General features: G+C 46.9%; 1 protein-coding gene across 1 annotated transcript in view; it reads right to left on the bottom strand.

Annotated features, from left to right (window-relative positions):
- ITK (IL2 inducible T cell kinase) overlaps positions 1-23243 on the bottom strand; it is a 106638-nt gene that overhangs the window by 56064 nt on the left and 27331 nt on the right. The window contains exons 2-4 of the mRNA XM_075342217.1: positions 11148-11252; positions 7540-7621; positions 4254-4382 (exon numbers count right to left, since the gene is read on the bottom strand). Of these exons, the coding sequence (XP_075198332.1) occupies positions 4254-4382; positions 7540-7621; positions 11148-11252 (316 nt within the window). The remainder of the gene's footprint in view (positions 1-4253; positions 4383-7539; positions 7622-11147; positions 11253-23243) is intronic.

The following is a 23243-nucleotide window of genomic DNA, read 5'->3' on the forward strand; positions in this document are numbered from 1 at the left end:
GACGTAGTCCACAAATGATAACATAAAAGACATGAAAAGAGAGTAATAAAAACAAGAGACCTATGGAGCCTCGTACTGAGAACAAAGCTTCATGGGTTTTCACAGCAGCCACTCCCACTCCGCGAGACCCAGTGACTGTGATGAGCACTCCGCCGTATTATACGCCAGTGTGATCATATTCTGTCCGAGCCAGATGAAAGATGTAGGAAACATTTTACTCCCGTCAGGTGGAACGTGACCATCATCATTGTCAATCGTTGGCGCATCCCAATAGAAAAGGAATCCAAGAGTCAGATGGGAGACTAAGCAGCAGTACGGAAGAGCGGCGTGAATTCAGTAGATGAGTATGTGGTTTGATTTTTTTTGTTAGGACCATCATGAGTTCATTTTTAAACTAAGTAAAAGAAGTGGACAACCCCTTTAAGAAGGCTGAACACTATATGTAAAAAAATTACTCACCTTGCTCCCATTCCCCCAGCACTTTGCTCCAGTCCCTGGGGCTCCACTTCTTCTTGATGCCTAGGCATATATGCTGGCGTGATGATGTGGCGCCCCTGAGACTTCAGTCGCCACAGGGTACTGCACCTTACTTAAGGTGCAGTGTTCATCTCGGGTAAGGAGGGGGTTAATCACCGATGTTTCCACACAGGGGCATAACTACCATGGTCGCAGAGGAAGCGACTGCGACCGGGCCCGGCAGCTAGGGGACCGCTCTGCAGATCAGCAAGCAGCTCCTTTCTGTGAAAGGAGCTGCGCTGATCTGGCGCAGACCACGCCGCCGCCATATGACCCAGTGCCGCCGCCACTGACACCAGGCCCCCCTGCCCGTTATCAGCGGCGGCGGCACTGGGTCCCCCTCCCTCATAATCATGCACAGCAACAATGAAGAAGCGTGGAGCGGTGCGTGCAGCTCCACGCTCTAGTGATGTGTCGGTCGTGAACGATCCGACACAAAGATCCGGCTCCCTGCTGTGACCGACAGGAGCCGGATCACCAAAGTGAGCCACTTAAATCGCTAAACGGCTCTTTTCGCTGCTGAAACCCCGCCCTCCCGTGGCTAAACCCCACCCACTCCGTGATCTAATTGGTCCCATGTAAGTGGGCGTGGTTTAACCACGGCTGGGCGTGGTTTCAGCGGCGTCACCATAATCTTAAATATGTGTTCACCTTGGGAATCCATAGGGGTCAAAAACTTACACATAGGTGCAGGGAACGACAGCCACCATCAACCCGTCCGGGAAAGAGTGAAGATACCGCAGTCGACTGCGGGCCCCGTCCATCCAGCCGTTTGGTTTACCAGAGACTCTGTCATTGACTACCTGAGTGAGTACACCAGTGCCATCCGGCACTGCGCTGCACCGTAACGCTGCCCCGCATCCGCGCTGCCTCCCCGCATAGGCACCTGTACCTATCCTCTACCCACCAACCAATCCTCCCAACCGGGGCCCCGGGACCAACAGCCCCTACCCACGGAGGGGCCAACACCTCAGCTACTTCCCACCATCGCTCCCGGGAACCCCCGTCACCAGCAGCGGTGGTGCCCACCATCACCACAACCCCGTGGGTGGCGTCACAACCAACATCCCACCACCAAACCTCCCCTTTTCACTCGTGGGCGAGGAGGCGCTGCTCAAGCCCCCGGGTCCGGCCCCGTGCTTGAGCCACCGAGGAGCAGAAGCACCGGACCCGAGCGCCAGCAATTCCCCAAGGCGAGCGGCGTTCCCAGAACCCCTCCGCCTGCGACACCAGCAGTATATATGGAGCATGGGGGGGCTGCCAGCATTATACATGGAGAAATGGGGGGCTGACAGCATTATACATGGAGCATGGGGGGGGCTGCCAGTATTATATATGGAGCATGGGGGGGGGGCCAGCATTATACATGGAGCATGGGGGGCTGCCAGCATTATACATGGAGCATGGGGGGGGCTGCCAGTATTATATATGGAGCATGGGGGGGGCCAGCATTAAACATGGAGCATGGGGGGGCTGCCAGCATTATTCATGGAGCATGGGGGGGCTGCCAGCATTATACATGGAGCATGGGGGGGGCTGCCAGCATTATACATGGAGCATGGGGGGGGGCTACCAGCATTATACATAGAGCATAGGGGGTTGGCTGCATTATACAAAAAGGCATGGGGGGCTGACAGCTTTATATATGGAGCATGGGGGGCTGCCAGCATTATACATGGAGCATGGGGGGCTGGCTGCATTATACATGGAGCATGGGGGGCTACCAGCATTATACATGAAGGCCTGGGGGACTGGCTGCATTATACATGAAGGCCTGAGGGGCTGGCTGCATTATACATGAAGGCCTGGGGGGCTGGCTGCATTATACATGAAGGCCTGGGGGGCTGGATGCATTATACATGCAGCATGGGGGGCTGGCTGCATCATACATGGAGGCCTGGGGTGAATTATAATATTTGAAGGACAATGTGGCGCAGTATAATATATGGAGTACTTTGGGGTAAATTATAATACATGGCGAACTATGGGAAATGCATTATAATACATGGAGGACTATGGAGCTGCATTCTAATATATGAAGGGTTATGTGGGACCCTTTATACTATATGGAAGGCTATGTGGGGGCCATTATAGTATTTGGAGAACTATATACAAGGGGGGTCAAAGATACAAGCTGGGGATGGGAATGTTTTGTGCTGAGGGAAAAGGGCTCTTTCCCTCAGCACCCAGCTTTCCCATGCTCTGCTGTACATCTCTCAACACCCAGATTTCCCATGCTCTGGGAAAGCTAGGTGCTATGGGAAAGATGGATATCAGAACATAGGGATGCTGGGTGCTGAAGGAAATAGCCAAGTGTCAGCATCATTATCCCATACCCCAAGTGTCGGTGTACGTAGAGGGGGGGCCCAGGTCCGAACTTTGCATCGGGGCCCATCAAACTCTAGTTACGCCACTGTTTCCACATTTCACCTTACATACAGCTTAGGTGCCTTCTCACTGGGGTCTAGAGTAGGGTAGGCTAGGGGTGGCCATCAGGAAGCATGGGACTTTCCCGGTCACTAGGACAAACACCTGGGGGACGGAGACCACTTGGAGTAGAAGTAGGAGCAACCTGGACACAATCTTCAGTCAAGTCGGGACTACAGTTCTGGCAACACGACACCACTTTCTTCCTTTTCTTCACGGCACCTGAGGCTTGGAGCGGGAAGCTCAGCCCAGGTTCCTCACTTTTGGAGGGGCATCCCCTGGAAAAGGTCACTTTCAAACACCGGTAGCTGCCTCTAACTTATCCGGGATCGGCTGGAGCCCATGACGGCGGAGAGCGGCACCTCCGGGCAGCCTATGGACAGTGAGTAAAGACCTGGAACCGCAACTACTGTGTCACTCCTTCATTGCCGGCGCCGGTGCCCTGCGCTTCGGCGCCAACGGCCACTACTACCTTCATCATTCTCCCTGGGGCCTAGCTTCACCTGCGGGAAGCTGAACTATCCTAGCTGCGACACCATCCACCCCAGAGGACAGCGACTGCAGCGGCGGATAATCCCTGGCCGCATACCGCAGGTGGCGTCACGAGACAACTAGTACTCCCAACATCCACAATCCTCATCATCCTACTCCCATCCTTCAATCCTGCTTTTGGTGTACACTTGGGGCAACGAAGCCGGGCAGGGTCACCCATGACATCCCAGACCCGACAACACCGGCCCGGCGACGAGTAATTTAACCCCTGCCCCGTGGGTGCTACAATGATGCCATCACTACGACTGATGACGTCATGGCACCGGCAGGTCACAGGAGAGGCGACGGGAGCTTCCTAGGAGCTGCGCTGCCATTCTGTATTGACGGCGGAGCTCCAGGAACGGGAGCAAGGTGAGTATGTGTTGATGATGGAGATGCACAAAACATTATGAGGGAAATCTGGCCATGGGCCCTCCCGGAGCTTTGGGTCCAGATTGCAGTCATTATAATCCACTTATGATTGTACACTTAATATAGAAGGAATAATATTTAATAAAAGTTATAAAAATGTGCTATAAATGTAGATTTAATTTTTTTAAATTATTTATTAATTTTATTATTTTTTATATAAATTTATCTGTTTACTATTTTTTTCATTATTATATTCAGAAATGATTTGGGTATAATGGAATGAATAATTATTTTTGTAATAATGTGTATAAAACGTGTCCTTTGTAGAATACTCAGGAACTGTACTGGGATAAAAATATACATTAAAAAAATATCAACTAGATACCAAAACCTGCCCGACTACTTACAGACGCTGCTTGGGTCGTATATGGTGCATCCTGCGGCCAACTTCTCCATCTGGCAGCAGCATCTCCACCGTCCATCCACCCAGAAGTTGGGGTGATACTTGGGCAGAAGACAATGGTTGTTCTTTGTCACTGGGTATAACATAAAAAAAAATATCAGCTACTGACAATCAAAAAAAACCCTACACATTACTTGGTCATCAATGCTCAATTAGTAGAAACACATTAAAAGGAATCTGCCACCAGTTTTTGCTATGTAATCTGAGAGCAGCATGATATGAGGGCAGAGGCCCTGATTCCAGCGATGTGTCACTTACTTGCTGCAGTTTTGATAAACTCACTGTTTTCTCTGCTGCAGGTCTAAATGCCCAGTATAACCCCACCGACAGTATTGATTGGCAGATAGCTGCCAATCAGAGGTGGGGGCGTGGTTACACAGTGCAGGAGAACTAGAAGGCATAAGACACTTAGTCCTGTAGTGATAATCTCCTACTTATAAAATACTGATTTTATTGAAACTACATCAAGTCGCTTTGTAAGTGACACATGGCAGGAATCAGGATCTCTATGTCATATGTGATTGTAGGATAGTGAGGGACAGGGGCTCCTATACTGTCCCTCACGCTAGGAGACCCTAGACTATCCCTAACCTCCGGATTACCCCTGATGATGGAAATGCCGGAGTCCCGTGCCTTACTCTTCCCCTGACCAGAACTAATCTGTTCCCCATCACAGAAGGCCGGGGCAGGAGTGTGATGGAAACGCAGATAAAGACAGACAGGGAAAGCCCAAAACCCAGACACACTGCACACACACAGGAACCAACATTGATAGACTAAGGATTAAAGCAAACGAAGGATGACAGCAGCAAAAGGACAAGAAGAGTTATCAACACAACCGCACACAGCAATAAAGTACAAGAACTACCAGTAAGTCTGATGTACAACACCTTTGCAGACCAGTATAGATATACTATAGCTGGCATTAAAGGAAGTGTCCAGCCAGCATATATAGGAGTGGAGTGAATGTGATTGGCTCCCCCACAGCATGTGATGAAAGGAGACTAACAAGCAGACCAGCAGAGATTAACTGTTGCTAGCCTGTCTATGAACTACCAATCTGTGAGTCAACGCCCGAGTCTGCCTGCGCTGATTATAGACATCAGAGAAGTGATCAGGCAGAGTGCTAGAATCTGTAGTCTGCACAGATCCTGATGCCGCTCTGACAATCAGCGATGTTTATAGAAACCTCCTTGTGACTCTCTGCCACTACATAATGTTGAAATTTAACATGTCTGATCAGAACTAACCCCACGATTCATCTGTTAGGTCACCAGTGATTGGCATTATCTCAGGTAAGATCAAAAACTATCAGGCATGTTGAATTTCGACATGCCTGATCCTTTTGTTCTTACCTGAGATACTGCCAATCACTGGTGGCTGAATGAACCAGTCACTGGGCTGGATCCCGGCTGCTTTCTTCCCACCTGGCTCTGTTTCATTGACAGGCCTCTCCCTGGGTGTGTTTATAAGAAGTAACCGGCCAAATCTGGGGATAATGATTGAGCCGGTCTCATGCAACCCATGGTTTTCGCAACCATCCACCAGGTTCACATAAACCTTTATGTGCCTTTAAATAGTATAGGTCAGATTAACCAAAACTAGTGTAAAGTGTAACCGGAGCAGTTGCCACTTTGCATATCTGGGCCGTCATTTTTCAGAGATTTTTTTTTAACAGTTTTTGTAACTTGGTGCAAAGGAAAAACAGATATTTCAGGTTAGTTGGAGAAGGTCTTTAAAGGTGTTATTAATAATAATAATAATAATAATTATAATAAATACCTCCAATTAGAGATGTAGTATAGTTTTCCTGATATAGCCATGTCTCTTACCTCATGTGCAGGGCATTGCAGCTTAGGTATCTATGGCTACTGTCACACAGAGTTTTGCACAAACTTCGACAACTGTCATGGCAGCGTTGGGTTCTGTTCAGATTGCAGATTCTGAAACTCTGACTGATGGTTTTCTGGTGTCTGGGATCAACACAGCCAGACTCAGGTATTGACTTGCTGTGTGCTGATTCATAGGCAGACTAGCAAGAATGAATCTCTGCTAGTCTGCTTGGTCCTTTAGTCACATGTTGTGGGGAGGCCTATCACATCTGCTCCCCTCCTATTTATGTTGGTTGAATCCTTCCACCCATACCAGCTATAGTTTATTCTATGTTGGTCTGTGAGGTGTGGTGTCCCAGACTTTCTAGAGATAGTTGTGCTATTTGCTTGGTGCGGTTGTGGAGTTTACCCCTGTTGTTTTGTAGCTTCCTTCCTGCTTTTGTGTTTCCTCCTAAATCGCTTATTGTTTTTACTTTTGTGTGTGAGTGCAGTGTGACAGAGTTCTGGTTTTCCCTTGTCTGTCTTTATCTGTGGTTTCATCACACTCCTGTCCCATCCCTCCCTGAAGGAAGTGGAAATCAGATCAGGACTAGTCAGGAGCAGGGCCAGGAAGGAGGCTCAGGCCTTTCCACCATCAGGAGTATCCCTGTGATTAAGGATAGCGTGGAGTCACCTAGCTTGAAGGACACATTAGATACCCCGGTTCACAGCTATCCCATAGTCATCATGACAGTTACGACCATGTGCAACAAACTGCCAACTGTCACAATATGAGTGGACATGACTATCGATCCCTAAGCTGCAATGCCCTGCACATGAAGTAAGAGACATAGCTAATCAGGAAAACTATAGTACATTTCTAATTGGAGGTATTTGCTAATATTATTATTATTACTACACCTACTACATATTGGGATAGGGTCTTGAAGATTGGAATAACCCTTTAATTTTCTAAAACAGTTACAGTATATAAGGTTTTGTCACCTTTTGTAAAAATCTCGCTCTGGCTTCAGTGTGTACATCCTGTAGGGTGAGATGAGCGATGTTGAGCTCAACATATACATGAGAACTGATACTCTTGATTACTCTTTCTCATGTATGTCTTGGCTAAATGTATTAATAGGGGGTATAAGCTGCTGCCAAAAACCTTAGGAGCCGCTTATCTAGTTTTTGCCAGGGGATATAGGCGCGGAGGGTTGGCAGTGGGGCTTAAAGGCCATACTACAACATAAGAGGTCAGTTGGTGGAAGGCTACTTACATATATTATTTTGGGTCTCAGAAGCCAAAATTAATGCTTAAAAATCTAATTACATCATTTCCCCATATGTCATTACATTGGTATATTGAGAAAACCCCTTTAGTTTTCCTCGGACAGACATTTCACATTTTGCCCGTACCTTCTTTCAGAGCCAGAACCCATTGTTGCCGACTTTCTTTGTCCGGGGCAAAGATGTATAGAAAATAATTATCATGGACGACCTGCGGAGTAGAAAAGTTCATATTAAGTGAAATATTGAAGCTTTATGGTTCAATTGATGTTCATTACACATTTTTACACTTTGTTTCCCTACAACTTTCATGGTCTGTGGTCATAAATCAGCTGAGAGGACCTCAAAAAAATTCCATAAAAGAATTAGAAACTCTCCAGAATGAGCTCACTGATGGGTTCTCAGTTAACTCATTATGTAGCCAGCAATAGACAGTGCAACACAGAGAAGGCAAACAGTGCGCAATTTTTTTTGTTATGAAACGAATTGCAAAACTTTTTTTTACGCCCCAAATACATGCATCAAGGTAAAAAAAAAAATTGTCACCATATCCTAAATGTTGGACACCCCTTTAGCTCCAAATGGTGTTCAATTCATTGGATAGAAAGTATATTATATATTATATAGTTTTAACAAACTTTGTGTGAATAAATAGTACAAGCGAATATAAGAAACTTTGTAAAATATCCTATAAGAGAAATCTGTTTCTTTCTCCCTTTATGAGCCACTTCTCCTCCTCTCTGGCTATTGAACTTATCTTCCACTCTGAAAAAAAAACAGCGCAGATCCATCTTGGTAAAGGGAAAACAGACTGCTAGCTCACTGAAGTATCAGGTCAACATATTAAAGTTTTTCCTTCCTCTTCTTCAATTTTTCTGAAGTTTCACAAGATACAGGAGACTGTTAGAATCGAAATTCTCTGCTCAGGGGTTCTTATAAAAAGTTTTTTTCCTGATACTATTGGATATGTTTTCATTATTCTGATAAACTCACATTTAGTGGTTGAGGTTTTGTGGGGGTGTTGTTTTTTTATCTAATTATTATTTGTCTTTCCCTTAAAAAAAAACACCTAAAAATGTAAGAAAACTTTTTTGTTTATTATTTATTGATCAGTCTTTGGAAAGTTCTGAACCTGTATAATATACTCCAATACTTTATGCTGTTTCCTTTTCTCTCAAACTTAATGCTGAAAGTGCTGTTTTATCTGCCTTGTTCATGCACTTAGAGTAGCTGTTTTGAACTGCAGGTCTAGAAAATATTTGTACTCCAGTGGTAGCTTCTCTGTTCTCGTCCTCCAGGCTCAGACACTATTTACCTAACACCGTCCCTGTATGAACATAGGGGAGAATGTTATCAACTGGTAACTGTGGACGATCACAAAAAATCCCATCAATCAGGAAAAAACAAAACCACAAGAGTAGTTGGAAACTAAGCTGACCGCAATCCCTATCTATCGGACGACACTAGAAGTAGCAGTGGGATGTTCCTAACACACCTAGACACCTCGTCACTGCTGGAGAAACTTACTACACCTCAAATATAGAAATGAGGAATCCTAACTTGCCTCGGAGCAGTCCCCAAAGAAATAGCAAGCCCCCAACTTATAAAGCAAACAGTGATGTAATAAAACACAATACACAGATAGAAAATATAGATTAGCAAAGGTGAGGCCCGACTTACTAGATACAACAGGACAGGAAAGAAAACTGACTGCGGCCAGCAAATAATCCTGCAAAAAATACCAAACTCCTGATAGAAAAAAGATCTAAGACCACACGGTCTCTCCCCCACTATATCAGGTACTCTTGTGCCAGACATTTTAAACAGAACTGCAGATATAATAGGAAGAAACAAAATCACAGAACAAATAATATTCTAAAGTGCAAATAATCCAAACATGAACATGGAGAAAGCAACCTTTCGTGCTGGAGGAGCTGCCCTGCTCACAAAAGCAGAGAGACAGATCCTCACAAACAAAAAACTAAAACACGGAACAAAATGGAATAAGCAGAAACCCTCTTAAGTGCAATTTCAGCAATTAAGCACAGAAACTAGTAAACTTATCTGGAGTAGATTCAGGCACAGAATAAAAGGGAGAAACTGAAGGAAAAACTCCCAGCCATCTTCAGAAGCAGCAGGAAACACCTAATACCGGTGGCCGCCAGGCAGAAAATGCTCTCCTAAAAACACTAGGCTGATCTGCAATAGGACTTCCTGGATTCCTAATTAATTCCATCACCTGTTTGAGTCACAGATTCAGACTCAGCTTCATTACCATTCCTGGCCACCAGAGGGAGCTCCACACCAGCACCCACTCGGATGACATTCACAACAGGAGAATGAATATTTGATAGACCTGCAATTTAAATAAGTTACACTAAGAGCATGAACCAAGCAGATAAAACAGCCCCGTCACCATGGACTTTGAGAGAAATGGAAGCAAGATAGGGTAATGGAGTATATTAATAATAAAAAGTTTTGTTACTGTTTAAAGGCAATGGACATCTTAGGAGACATTTTTGTAAAAGGGTTTCATTAAAATTGTGGGTGTTTTTTAGTTTCTACAGCCTCTATGTATCAAAGAAAATAGCTGGCTGCAGTCTTTAGTATTTTCATAGTCGAAATGTTCTAAATTCAGGGCTGATAACCTCAGTCTCTCCCCTCGTGAAGGATCTTCTTAGTGAAAGTAAAACGTTAACAATCTTTTTAAATAAACGTTCAAGGAGCTAGATGAACAAACACAGGGAGTTATACTGTTAAATAGATACATGGAAATGTGCACAATCATGTGCAATAAATAGCTACCTGCAATAAAGTATTCAGCTGGCATCATACTGGATGGGAGAGGGCACCCGGCAACAAAGGAAGAGATACAACGAAAGGCCCTAGTGATAGGAGGGAACCCTGCTTTCCTCTCCCTAATAGTCACCTGAATCTGGTCCGTACACTCCCTAATGTTTTTAGACAGGTCCTTCCCCCATGCGCCATTACATGCTTAGGCCCTGAACTCAGTCTAGCTAGTGTGTAGGCCACAGAGACATTGGTTTCGCTACTGCAATAAGACAAGATGAAGCAGGTAAGCCATATGGGTGGGGAAAGACACAATAAATATAACTCCACCGCTTCTGTAGCACGAAACTTCTCAGCTGCAAAAGAAACAACACCTCAGCTTATCCAGAGACAGGTTTCTTCAAAGAGGTCAGTATAGAGGATCTATAACCGGCATGGAGTGAACCCAGGAGTAGATAAATATAGCGGAAGGGAGTGGTGATAAGATGCTACAGCTGTGATTAGGGCAATGAGTAATCTCAGTCAGAAGGGAAAGGATCCTTAACCCCTTCAGCATTAAATGAAAGCAAACCTACTACAATATAGAAAAAAAGGCAAGTGGGTTCCAAAGAGGACCTGCAGTCAGTTACGCGTTGAATCCTACTGATCTCAAATTCCCCAGATGACACGACACACTTGTGACAGCTGGGCATAACTCATAAGAAAAGATGAAGGTTACCGAGTCTGCATTCAGAGCAAGCTCACTGACTGATTCACTTGCAACTCATTCTCCAGTCTGCCATGTACAGTGATATATAGAGGCCGTAGAAGCCTAACGGTCCAATATATTTAATTAAACCTAGTGCATAAAATATTTTCAGACAAGAAAATACATGTATTTAGGTAAAAAGAGGTGGTGACAGCTGCATACTATTCCCACAACACCAATACTGTTACAAATAACTTACCTGGAAAGCGTATTTGTTCCTGCAGCCAATTGAGATATCTGTGGTCACTATATCTACACATTTGATACGAGGCACTTCCACAAAACCACGAAGACTTCGCACTTTCTAGAAATAAAATAATATTTAATAGTAAATATTATGGGAGAAGCAAATGCACCTTGTAGTACAAAACATTAAAGACTATGGACACATATGAGAGGGAAAAAAAAAATAATTTTACATGTTAGTGATTACCTTTAGTTAATATATCAAAAAGACTGACCGGCACATCCAACAGGTGTGAACAGGTGCCAGCTGAAAACACACATTTTTCAAATATTCCTATAGCAGTAATATAATACCAGAGTTCCCTAATTCATTGTTAGCATTCTAGAGTGCAGCTGTATGTGTTTTGTAGTTATATTGTGCTTTCAGCTACCACCTTTTGGATGTTCGGGTCAGTCTTTTTGATATATTTGTAGTGCATTTCTTTCTGATTGAGCACTTCACCCTATAACCAGGCTGTGTCCATCCTCCTTTATAGCTGGATCATTTCTCCCCAAACATGTAGGTTTTTGACCCAGATAGAGGCATTTAAGTTAGGGTCCTGGCATATAAGAGATCACCTTGTCGCTGGTTATCGGGCTCACATTCAGTGGCCAATACATAAGCTAATTATCTCTTTTTCAAATATTCCTATAGCAGTAATGCAATGCCAGAGTTCACTTATTCATTGTTAGCATTTTAGAGTGTAGCTGTATGTGTTCTTATAGTGACCTTTAGTTAATAAACTTGCACTAAGTTTCAGTCTGCAATCTTCATTCTTTGTTTATTTTTCAGACCCCCCCAGATAGTCAATTTGTAACTTAAGTGTCAGCTTTTTCACTTGTTGGAGTGTCCCTCTCAGTAATATAGGATGAATGTGAGGTCTGTGTGTATCTATGGTGCTGAGGTTTTCAGTAGCCTGTTTATCACTACATCTTCTATCCTACTCTGCAATTTTCTCTTTTCTGCAGCCTGTTTTTTTTTCCTCCTTGAGAAAGATTCCTCCCCTAGTCATGTTGTGTAGATTTGTGTACAACCCCTTCCATCTCCCTGCTGCTATAAAACAGGGGAGGAGCAAAGAGAGGTCTCAGGGGTAGAACTTACAGATATCTGCAGCAGCAAAATGGTCGAAACATTTTAATGAAGATTATTTAGAAAACTGTTTAACGTTGCATTCAAAAAGCACATGAACAATATATATTGTAAGAAGGCAGCTGGACAAGTCCTGCATGTAGTATTTGAGTATATGTATCACTGAGGTGCATAGCCTCTGTGATGTGAAACCCGGAGAGAATGCTCCAGTACTAAGAGTGCTGAGAAGTTTTAATGGACCCAGATTTAGGAACAACTGTAAGAGCTGGGTGGGTCTAGTCGTTCCCTGCCGTCCAATCCAGTCTTTACAGCTCATTTAAAAGACCTCAGAAGATGTCTTGGAGTTTTTGACTCTGTTAACGTCGAACAACATCCGGAACAATTGTGGAGCCACCAGGCCACTGTGATCCCCGGACCGATACCCTCTCTCACCTGCGTTCAGTGTACCTTTCCTCTGCCATCCAAACTAGGGTCAGCATCCTTAGGAGGTGTACAACCTGTTTCCGACTGCGGTGGTCCCACAGAGATCCTGCTTGGCATGCGTCACTCAGTGTTGAGCCTGGTGAGCATCAGAATCGAGGGTGAGTCTATTTCAACCGACTTTATGTCATTTGTGCGGATTCACACAAGGAGCGCTTTTTTTCCCTTTTATCGTTCCTTTATTTTTGGACATGTGGAGGAAAGTGATGTCACCAGGTAGCTCGGCTAACAACTATGTCACGTCTCAAGAAACCTTGTTGCATGCCGCTGCCAAGTTGCCATGGTCAGTAAGGGTGGGAAATAAGGATGTGAAAGCATCCCATAAAGTGTCTAGGGGAGTGTTTGGAACTACCGTACTCAGGAACTTAACTAAAAAACGTACTTGGGGAAAAGTAAGAGTGCTAAATGTTGTTCCCCCAGAGCCAGGGGTCGATACTCATGATATTCATGTAGCTGGGCATAAGGGTCGTTTGTGTTGAGGGACAAAAAAGAGGTGCCACGTAAATGAGCTCCTCCTCATGGCACAAGTAGCACGATCCACTTGGGATAGTCGGTTGACTTAGGCAACACAATTTTGTTGGTATATGCAACAGATAAGGACTTCTTTGTCAGTGTGAAGGAGGACTTTATGCTGATGTAACAGTAGATGATGATGTTTTGTAAAGTTTCCTTACTTACTGTATTGTAAAAAGTCTCTTGTTCTTCCTGGTTTTGCTTTCTCTTCCTGATGCAGTGCTGTATGACTGTGCATATATTTTACCTCATGATTTCTGAGAAGTAAAGAGCTTGTTATCCCATGTAATCTGCTCTGTGAACTTTCTTCTGCAACTGGGAAGCTAGAAGCTGTGCAACAAATTTAACCCTGGGGATCAGATGCGGGTATTGGAGCCCACAGTGAGGAATATGTTCTCACCAAATAGCAGAGACCCTACAAAGTAATGGAAAGGGTTGGTGAAAGCAAATATAAAGTTTATCAACAGGAAGAAAAGAAGCTCTGCCAGGTATGTCATATCAGCTTGGTCAACTCTTGGCAAGATGGAGGTCATGTGTGAGAGAATACAAGACATTTTGTATTCTATAGAAACCATCTTGTCTTATAACTGAATGATATCATAGGGTTCAGCTAGCACCCCTGCAGCTCTAATTGGTGCATGGGAATTTCTTTGCTTGAGGTACTAGATTAGCTGATCACATGATGTAATAAAACAGTAACTTTCAGTACACCATAGATGGTGTGTGCTGTATTGATTTCTCTAAGCGCTTGTAAAACAAATCTTATTAATTTGGAGTTCCAATGGCATAAACGGAGTGAATTTCACGAACACATGGTTGGGTGGTTGAAGGTGCCCAGCCCCCTGGCTTTGGGCAGAGGAGCTGGGTATCTAAGATGTTAGATGGGCAAATCCTGGATGGAGTATATGTGTCACTGAGGTGCATGGCCTCGGTGATGTGTAACCCGGAGAAAATGCTCCAGCACTAAGAGTATTTAATCTGTAACATTTTTGAAAACTTGATAAAAAATATCCAGTTGTCAACGTATCAAGGAGTGTAGAACATCAAGAGTCGGGGCACCATGTGGCCTTATTCACACTTGCCGGACATGACACTGAATTTTACATTTACTATGGGACAAAATTCACATGAAATCTTTGGACAATTCACAGGCATGTGAATGGGGATTCCTCAACCCTGTTCATATGTAGCTGAAAAAAAAATAGATTATTTTTTTTATGGTACGAAATACAAAAGTCATAGAATTGGTGCAAATCAATATGAGTCCAGCAGAGACATCAGAAATCTGTGGTCATTAGTAAGGAGCCCTTAGAAACACCACTTACTTGACAGGCCCTACAAAGACTTGTCTGAGACAGAGGGTGCCTGATTGGACATGTCCCAATTTTTTTGGTGTCAAGAGACTAGTGAAGACTCTGCAGAATTCGGAGTTGTGGCCCCAGTCTGATCTCTTTTACACCTACATAATGATAGTCATCATTTCATAAGTAACAAACCACTGGGCCACCAGGGACTTTACCATCTCAATGGAATGCTAGGAATATCAAAATAAACAGGTCCACCAGAAACAGTCACCATGGATGAAGATTACATCAATACATATCTCAGATCTATATTTCATTTTCCTTCACTATCTTTCTAGATATCTGATGCAGACAATGGTAGAAATATCTGATGACATTAACAAATTCTGCTATCTTTGTGAATGATCATCTTGTGCCCACACAGAGGAGATGACGACAGTCCTAAGGATGGTTAACGCTAGCGAGCACAACCAGTGTAAATGGCTCATATTCAGTATTCTTCGTAAAGTATTGCAAATACACTGTCACGAGTGTGGCGCTGCCTGATGTGATCTTGGGGCGATCTGGGACCAGAAGGTCACAGCGTATAGTTGATTGCAGACCCGCTTTAGTGCTCGCTTGCCATTTACTCTGAGTTGGAGTGTATATAATTCCATCCGGCACTGAAGGGGTTAAGGTTCATTTCTATCCTGCAGTGATCTAACAGGTAGTTGTAACCTCAGCTGCAGCCACTGCTTTCTGCTATAAATATCCACTCCTCACTTCACTCCATGTTGGCTATAGCTCATTCCTATTTTTGTCCACTTGGAAGAAACCAATCACTGGAGAAAGCTGAGGTGTCACTTCAGTTGCAGCTGAGAAGTTCCTGACAGAGTTTTATATGTTGTGTCTTTCTTCCCTGTTTGTCTTTCCTACCTCATGTTGTCTTATTGCAGTAGTGAGAGTGGCTTGCTGACCCTCACTAGCCAAGGTGAGTTTAGGGTCAGCTATGGCCTAGGGATATGATCGGGGACGGGGGGAAGGACTCGTATAGGGATGTTAGGGAGTGCTGGGATCAGCCTCAGATGAATGTTAGGAGGCGACCCCGCTCCTCTCTCCCCAGCGCCAGGGCCCACCGTTGTATCGTGTTCCCGGGGTACCCTGTGTGTTACGGCACTCACTGGGAGTTCCCTTATACCTGGCAGAACACCAGTGGTCACTGTGTGACACACACCCAGCTCACATTTACTGAGCAATGTTTGCCAGTAGCCTGAAAATGGCACAAAGGTACGTATTCATAGTTAGATGACAAATTTATTAAGAGGTATGTACCTTTTCTAATAAATCCATTTGTCTCCTTTACTTAGATTGGCATAACAGTAAATGTGTGCCATGATTGTGTATTGGTGGCATGGCCATGTAGTTGGAAAAAGAAGTCCAAATGCATCATTGACACACCCCCGGCGCATTTCCAGCCTAATTTGGGAATGGCTTTTACGCTATGTTTCTCATGACCGGCAGATCGAATTTTTAAAAACAGTGCTACACACGTGGTCAAAATAGTTGGCACCCCTCGTTTAATGAAAGAAAAACCCACAATGGTCACAGAAATAACTTGAATCTGACAAAAGTAATAAATAAAAAAATCTATGAACATGAACAAATGAAAGTCAGACATTGCTCTTTTCCTGCTTCCACAGAATTTTTAAAAAGTAAATTCATGAAATAGGTCTGGACAGAAATAATGGCGCCCCCCTCCTCCTCCTTCTCCTCCTCCTTCTCTTCCTCCTCCTCCTCCCCTTCCTCCTTCGCTCCTCCTACTGATTCTCCTCCTCCTCTTCCTCCTCCTCCTCCTTGACTTAATATTTGGTTGCACAACCTTTTGAGGCAATCACTGCAATCAGACGATTCCTGTAACTGTCAATGAGACCTCTGCTCCTCTCAACAGGTATTTTGGCAGCTCCTCAAGAGCAAACTGCTCCTTGTGTCTGGTGTGTGAAGGTTGCCTTTTCCAGACGGCAGTTTCAGCTCTTTCCAAAGATGCTCAATAGGATTTAGGTCGGGGCTCATAGAAGCCACTTCAGAATAGTCCAATGTTTTCCTCTTAGCCATTCTTGGATGTTTTAGCTGTGTGTTTTGGGTCATTATCTTGTTTGCAAGACCCATGACCTGTGACTGAGACCAAGCTTTCTGACACTGGGCAGCACATTTCTCTCTAGAATCCCTTGATTGTCTTGAGATTTCATTGTACCCTGCACAGATTCAAGAAACCCTGTGCCAGATGCAGCAAAGCAGATGCAGAATACAACAGAGCCTCCTCCATGTTTCACAGTAGGGACAGTGTTCTTTTCTTGGTATGCTTCATTTTTCCGTCTGTGAAGATAGAGCTGATGTGCCTTGCCATAAAGTTTCATTTTTGTCTCATCTATCCATAGGGCATTCTCCCAGAAGCCTTGTGGCTTGTCAACATGTAGTTTGGCAAATTGCAGTCTGGCTTTTTTATGGTTTTTTTTCAACAATGGTGTCCTCCTTGGTTGTCTCCCATGAAGTCCACTTTAGCTCAAACAACGATGGATGGTGCAATCTGACACTGATGTTCCTCAAGCTTGAAATTCACCTTTAATCTCTTTTGATGTTTTTCTGGGTTCTTTTGTTACCATTCGTATTATCCGTCTCTTTGATTTGTCATTCATTTTCCTTTTGTGGCCATATCCAGGGAGGTCGGCTACAGTCTCATTCATCTTACATTTCTGTATAATATGTGCAACTGTAGTCACAGGAACATCAAGCTGCTTGGAGATGGTCTTATAACCTTTACCTTTAATATGCTTCTCTATAATTTTCTTTCTAATCTCCTGAGACAACTCTTTCCTTTGCTTCCTCTGGTTCATGTTGAGTGTGCTACACACCATGTCACCAACAGCACAGTGAGTATCTGTAGCCCTATATACAGGCCCACTGACTGATTACAAGATTGTAGACACCTGTGATGCTAATTAGTGGACACACCTTCATTTATCAAGTCCCTTTTGTCACATTATTTTCAGGTGTACCATCATTTCTGTCCAGGCCTATTTCATGAGTTTTATTATTTCTACAATTCTGGGGAAGCAGAAAAGCAGCAATGTCTGACTTTTTAATTTGTTTATTTTCATAGATTTTTTATTTATTATTACTTTTGGCAGATTCAAGTTATTTCCTTTAAACGAGGGGTACCAACAATTTTGCATACGTGTATCCTTCTACATGTAAAAATGTGATGATAAGTTCCCTTTAGGCTTTAACCATATAAGAAGTCTGTTGCAACTTCAAACAATTGTTAGACCTCAATACAGTGTTGGATTCACATCCACATAGCTGAATAAAGTGCTGGAATCACAGCTACATAGCTCAGTATAGTGCTTGATTCACATCCATATAGCTTAATATAGTGCTGGATTCACATCCACATAGTTCAATACAGTGTTGGATTCCCATCCACATAGCTCAATTTAGTGCTGGATTCACAGACACATTACTCAATAAAGTGTTTTGATTCACAGCTATAAAGCTCACTACAGTGCTGGATTCACATCCACATAGATTAATACAGTGCTGGATTCACATCCACATAGATTAATACAGTGCTGTATTCACATCCATATAGATTAATACAGTGCTGGATTCACATCCACATAGATTAATACAGTGCTGGATTCACATCCATATAGATTAATACAGTGCTGGATTCACATCCATATAGATTAATACAGTGCTGGATTCACATCCATATAGATTAATACAGTGCTGGATTTGTGTCGCCCTGGGCAAGCCAGGGGACACAGGTCACAGCACCACCACACCCCACACTCCAGGTAGGCACACCTGCTAACCAGAAATCCTTGTTGCCTTCCTCCAGAGGTTGATGATGCACACCAGGGGGTGGGCCAGGCGGTTGGCTCCGCCCACCAAGGAGCTCACAACACTGGAGGCAGGAAGTAACCAGGCAGATTAGCCCGGGCAGGGCAAGAGAACGGTCAGGGAGGAGGAAGTGGAAGGAGTGAGGAGTAGCCCAGGCAGGGGCTAGAGTAAACAACAGAGAAGTGAAAGTGAAGGAAAGGAAAGTGGAAAAGGAGAAAAGCAAGAAGTGGAGACAGCGCAGAGAGTGTGAAAAGCCTGAGAGCCCAGCTTTGTGTAGGGCTAGAACAGCAAGGTCAGCGACGGCGGTGACTGTCCGGAGTGGGACAGTTCGGAAGTTCCTGGAAGGACCCCGTTGGCTGTGTGCCCGGTGGTCTGGAGCAGTGTTCCGAAGGACAGTCAGCACCAGGGCAGGGGCCTCTCGGACCCCGGCAAGGCTAGGAGTCGCCCAATTTGCCGAATCCGTCAGTGACGGGGACGCAGATCCCCCAACAACAAAGTCCCGATTGACGGCAACAGCCCGACCATTAACGGGGAGACACCGCCACCGCCAAGGCACCAGTTTCCCCAGGGCCAGCGCCTGCGGGCAAAGTGTAGAGCTCCTCCGGCCCAGATTGCAGTCGGGGAGCGGGTAACCGGAGGGAATCCACCGATACCATCAGACCACACAGGTGCAAGGAAGAGAGAAGTCACCGTCACCTACCGGGAGTGCAGGTGCAGCCGTCTGTGGGACCGTCCTACCAGCCGTTGGTTTACCGTACAAACTGTGTCCGTGTCAGGCTGAGTGAGTACCATAGTGCCGCAAGGCACAGCGCTGCCCCCGCGTCCCTGCACCCTCCAGGCCCTACACTTCACATCTCTTCACCGGGCCCCGGGATCACCAACCCCTACCCACGGAGGGGCAACACAACACCTGGCTGCTCCCATCACCATCCCCGGGACCCCCACACCGAGCAGCGGTGGTGCAATCACCACAACCGTGGGTGGCGTTACGAACTATAACCCCAACAAACACCCCCCCTTTCACTCACGGGCGAGGAGTGCCGCTCGAGATACCCCGGGATCTGGCCCGCAGCTCGAGCCACCAGGAGCAACTGCCGGACCCGAGCAGAAGGGGTGAGCGCGGTGTGCTGACACCCTCCTCCCCGCCCGCGACAACTTGGCGTCACGAACAGGATCTTACCGCTCTGCCGTCAGGTAGAGGTGCGCCTTGTTACCGCCGGAGGCATCCGGCAGAAAAATTTCAGAAGCCGCCATCTTTGGCGCGAAAAGTTCCCGCTCGAGCGTCTTCTCGAGCAGTAGAAGCGCGAAGGCCAAAACCCCGCCCCGAGAGAGGAGGGGCCGGAAAGAGCTAAGGGGGACGGAAACAAGATGTCTGCGCCCGACGGAGCCGCTGGAGGAGCGGTGGTCGCAGCCGCAGCGACACCCGCGGATGGGAATGGGCCTGCCCAGGTCCCGGCCGTACTGGCGGGAGGTGCCGCGGCCCCCGCGCTTGCTCAGGTCATGCCGTTTTCCTTGCCCTATGCGCCCGGAGCTGCCTGGCTACCGCAGTATGACGGGAAACCGGATGCCCTACAGGCCTTCCGGAAAAAGCTTAACCCGTTGCTAGAGCTGTACCCCCTGACTGATAAGCAACGTGCAGCGATAGTGCTAGGCCAGTTAACCGGTGCGGCGGAGCAGGAAGCGGAGACCTGGGCCGAGGGGGACCGGCTCTCTGTAGCCACCATCTTCGAGAAGCTACAGGCTGCCTTCGAGACCCGGACAGAAGCTGAGCTGAGGATGCAGTTTTACCAGTGCCGGCAACGAGCTGGGGATAGCATTCGGGACTATGCTCTACGTCTGCAGACCGCCCTCCGCACGCTGAAGCGGGTGAACTCTATTAATGAGGCGGATAGCAACAAGATGTTGGTGGAGCAATTTGCGCAGGGGATGAGGTCCCCTGAGGATCGTAAACAACTCCGGCTGTGGGCCCTGGAACACCCTGATGTGGACTTTGCTGTGTTAAAGGAGCGGGCTATCAAAGCACTACAGCCCCCAGCTGCTGAAATTCTGGAACCCGTCCTGTGGCCCGTCGAGACAGCTCCCGTTGTGGCGGCTCCAGCCAAACCAACCTCCTTACTACCTGCAGCCTCAAGCAGCACCGTGGAAGAACTGGCAGCCCAGGTCCGTCGCTTGGACGGAGACCTTGCCAAAATCCTTGCTGCACTACAACCCCTGACCAGATCTCAGCCCCAAGCGCAGATACAGCTTGCTGACAGTCCTGAAGATGTTCCCTGGATGCAGCGGAGAAGCGCTAACAACCCGCGGAGCAGACCTCCAATCTGCTACAAGTGCCGTAAACCGGGCCATGTTTACCGACAGTGCCCGTTTAACGAGCAACCCCTGGGGCCCCGGGCCAATCCTAAGGAGTAGAACACCGTGGCCCCCCGGACTGGCGAGACCGATATGTCGGGGCCCGCCCTATCATCCCTGTGGCTGTGGACGGCATACCCGTGATGGCTCTCCTGGACACTGGATCGCAGGTAACTACCATACCGTATACCTTATACCAGCAGTATTGGGCCACAGACGAGCTGGCGCCTCCAGACCCTAGTATAAATTTGATTGCCGCTAATGGACTTCCATTGACCCAGGTGGGGTATAAAGAAGTGGCTATGACAGTGGGGCAAGCTGAACTGCAACATCAGGGCATGATTGTGATCATGAATGAACCCAGTGATCATAACCCGAAAATAGTGCTGGGAACCAATGTGATGGAACACTGCATGACTGATGTGTTGAACCTTTTGCAACGGCTAGCCGCCACGGCGGCGGGGAGCCGGCAGAGGGCTGTGCAGCGTGAGATCCGCGCCCTGATGTATCGCCAGCATGTAAGCTCAACCGGAGGGGAGATTGGTGGAGTGCGAGTGATGGATGTTGCTCCATTGACTGTGCCCCCTAGGAGTGAGATGATGATCTGGTGTAGGGCAGCAGTAGGGCCTCAGGGGCGGGACTACCCTGCGATGATGGAGCCCATGCCTTCCGAGCACTGGCCCACTGTAGTGGCCGCCCGAGGGGTGGTAGATGTGAAGAAAGGGAGAGTGCCTGTGAGGGTGTTGAACTGTGGGGAGGAGGAAGTCAGGCTCCCCCGGTATGCCACCATTGCCAAACTGCTCACCCTGGACCCTCACACTATCCAGGAAGCCCGTCCACCCACACTCCCACCTACCACCAGCACTTCCCCACCCCAGGGGGACACCAAGGAGTGGCACCAACAGCTACATGTGGGCACTGATGATACCCCTACACATCACAGGGCAGGGGTACACAGGGTAGTGCAGGAGTACGAACAGGTTTTCAGTAAGCACTCCCTAGACTTTGGGCAGATCAAGGGGGTCCAACACCACATTCCCACGGGTGAACATCCCCCTATCAAAGAGAGGTATAGACCTATTCCCCCTGCACATTACCAGTGTGCCAAAGATATGTTGAAGAATATGAAGGAGGCAGGGGTTATTCGGGACAGCTGTAGTCCCTGGGCCGCTCCGTTGGTACTGGTCAAGAAGAAGGATGGTACCATGCGGATGTGTGTGGACTACCGGAAGATCAACCAGATAACCCATAAAGATGCCTATCCATTGCCTCGTATTGAAGAATCTTTGGCTGCACTGAGAACTGCAAACTACTTCTCGACCCTTGACCTCACCAGCGGATACTGGCAAGTGGCCGTGGCCCCCGAGGACCGGGAGAAGACCGCCTTCACCACCCCGATGGGGCTCTGCGAATTCAATAGCATGCCGTTTGGGCTGTGCAATGCCCCCGGGACCTTCCAACGGTTGATGGAGTGCTGTTTGGGACATTTAAACTTCGAGACCGTCCTGCTGTATTTGGATGATGTGATTGTTTATTCCCAGACGTATGAAGCCCATCTGGAGCACCTGGCCGAGGTGTTCGCGTCCCTTGCCAAGTTCGGGATGAAGTTGAAGCCCTCGAAGTGCCATCTGCTGAAACCCAGGGTGCAGTATCTAGGACATGTGGTGAGTGCGGATGGTGTTGCCCCCGACCCTGAGAAGATCACTGCCATCCAGAGCTGGCCGAGACCAACCACAGTGAGGGAAGTACGGCAGTTCCTGGGTCTGGTAGGGTACTATCGGCGTTTTATAAAGGGGTACACGAAGATGGCTGCCCCCATGCAAGATCTCCTCGTGGGACAGACCAAAGGTGGTAGGCCCATTGGAGCCCCACTGTTGTGGGAGGACCAGCATGAGGAGTCCTTTGGCCAGTTGAAGGCGGCCTTGACCGGAGAAGAGGTCTTGGCGTACCCTGACTATGGGCGCCCGTTCATTCTCCACACGGACGCCAGTAACGTGGGGCTAGGAGCGGTCTTGTCCCAGGTCCAGGATGGAAAGGAGAAGGTGATTGCCTACGCCAGCCGAAAACTCCGGCCGACCGAAAGGAACCCTGAGAACTATAGCTCCTTCAAGCTCGAGCTATTGGCGTTGGTGTGGGCTATCACAGAGCGGTTCCGCCACTACCTGGCGGCAGCAAAATTCACCGCGTTTACGGACAACAATCCGTTAACTCACCTGAACACGGCCAAGTTGGGCGCGCTGGAGCAGCGGTGGGTAGCCCGATTAGCCAACTATGATTTCACCATAAAGTACCGAGCTGGTCGTGTCAACATCAATGCAGATGCACTCTCCCGGATGCCCCATTTGTCAGAAGAGGGGTGTGAGGACGACGACCTCGAGGAGATTGAGTTGCCTGCGTTTCACCAGCCGCCTACTGAGAGGGTACAGGTATGTCAGCAAAGGGTGGATCTGGACCC

This window comes from Anomaloglossus baeobatrachus, chromosome 4 (assembly GCF_048569485.1).
Source record: "Anomaloglossus baeobatrachus isolate aAnoBae1 chromosome 4, aAnoBae1.hap1, whole genome shotgun sequence".
Taxonomy (NCBI): domain Eukaryota; kingdom Metazoa; phylum Chordata; class Amphibia; order Anura; family Aromobatidae; genus Anomaloglossus; species Anomaloglossus baeobatrachus.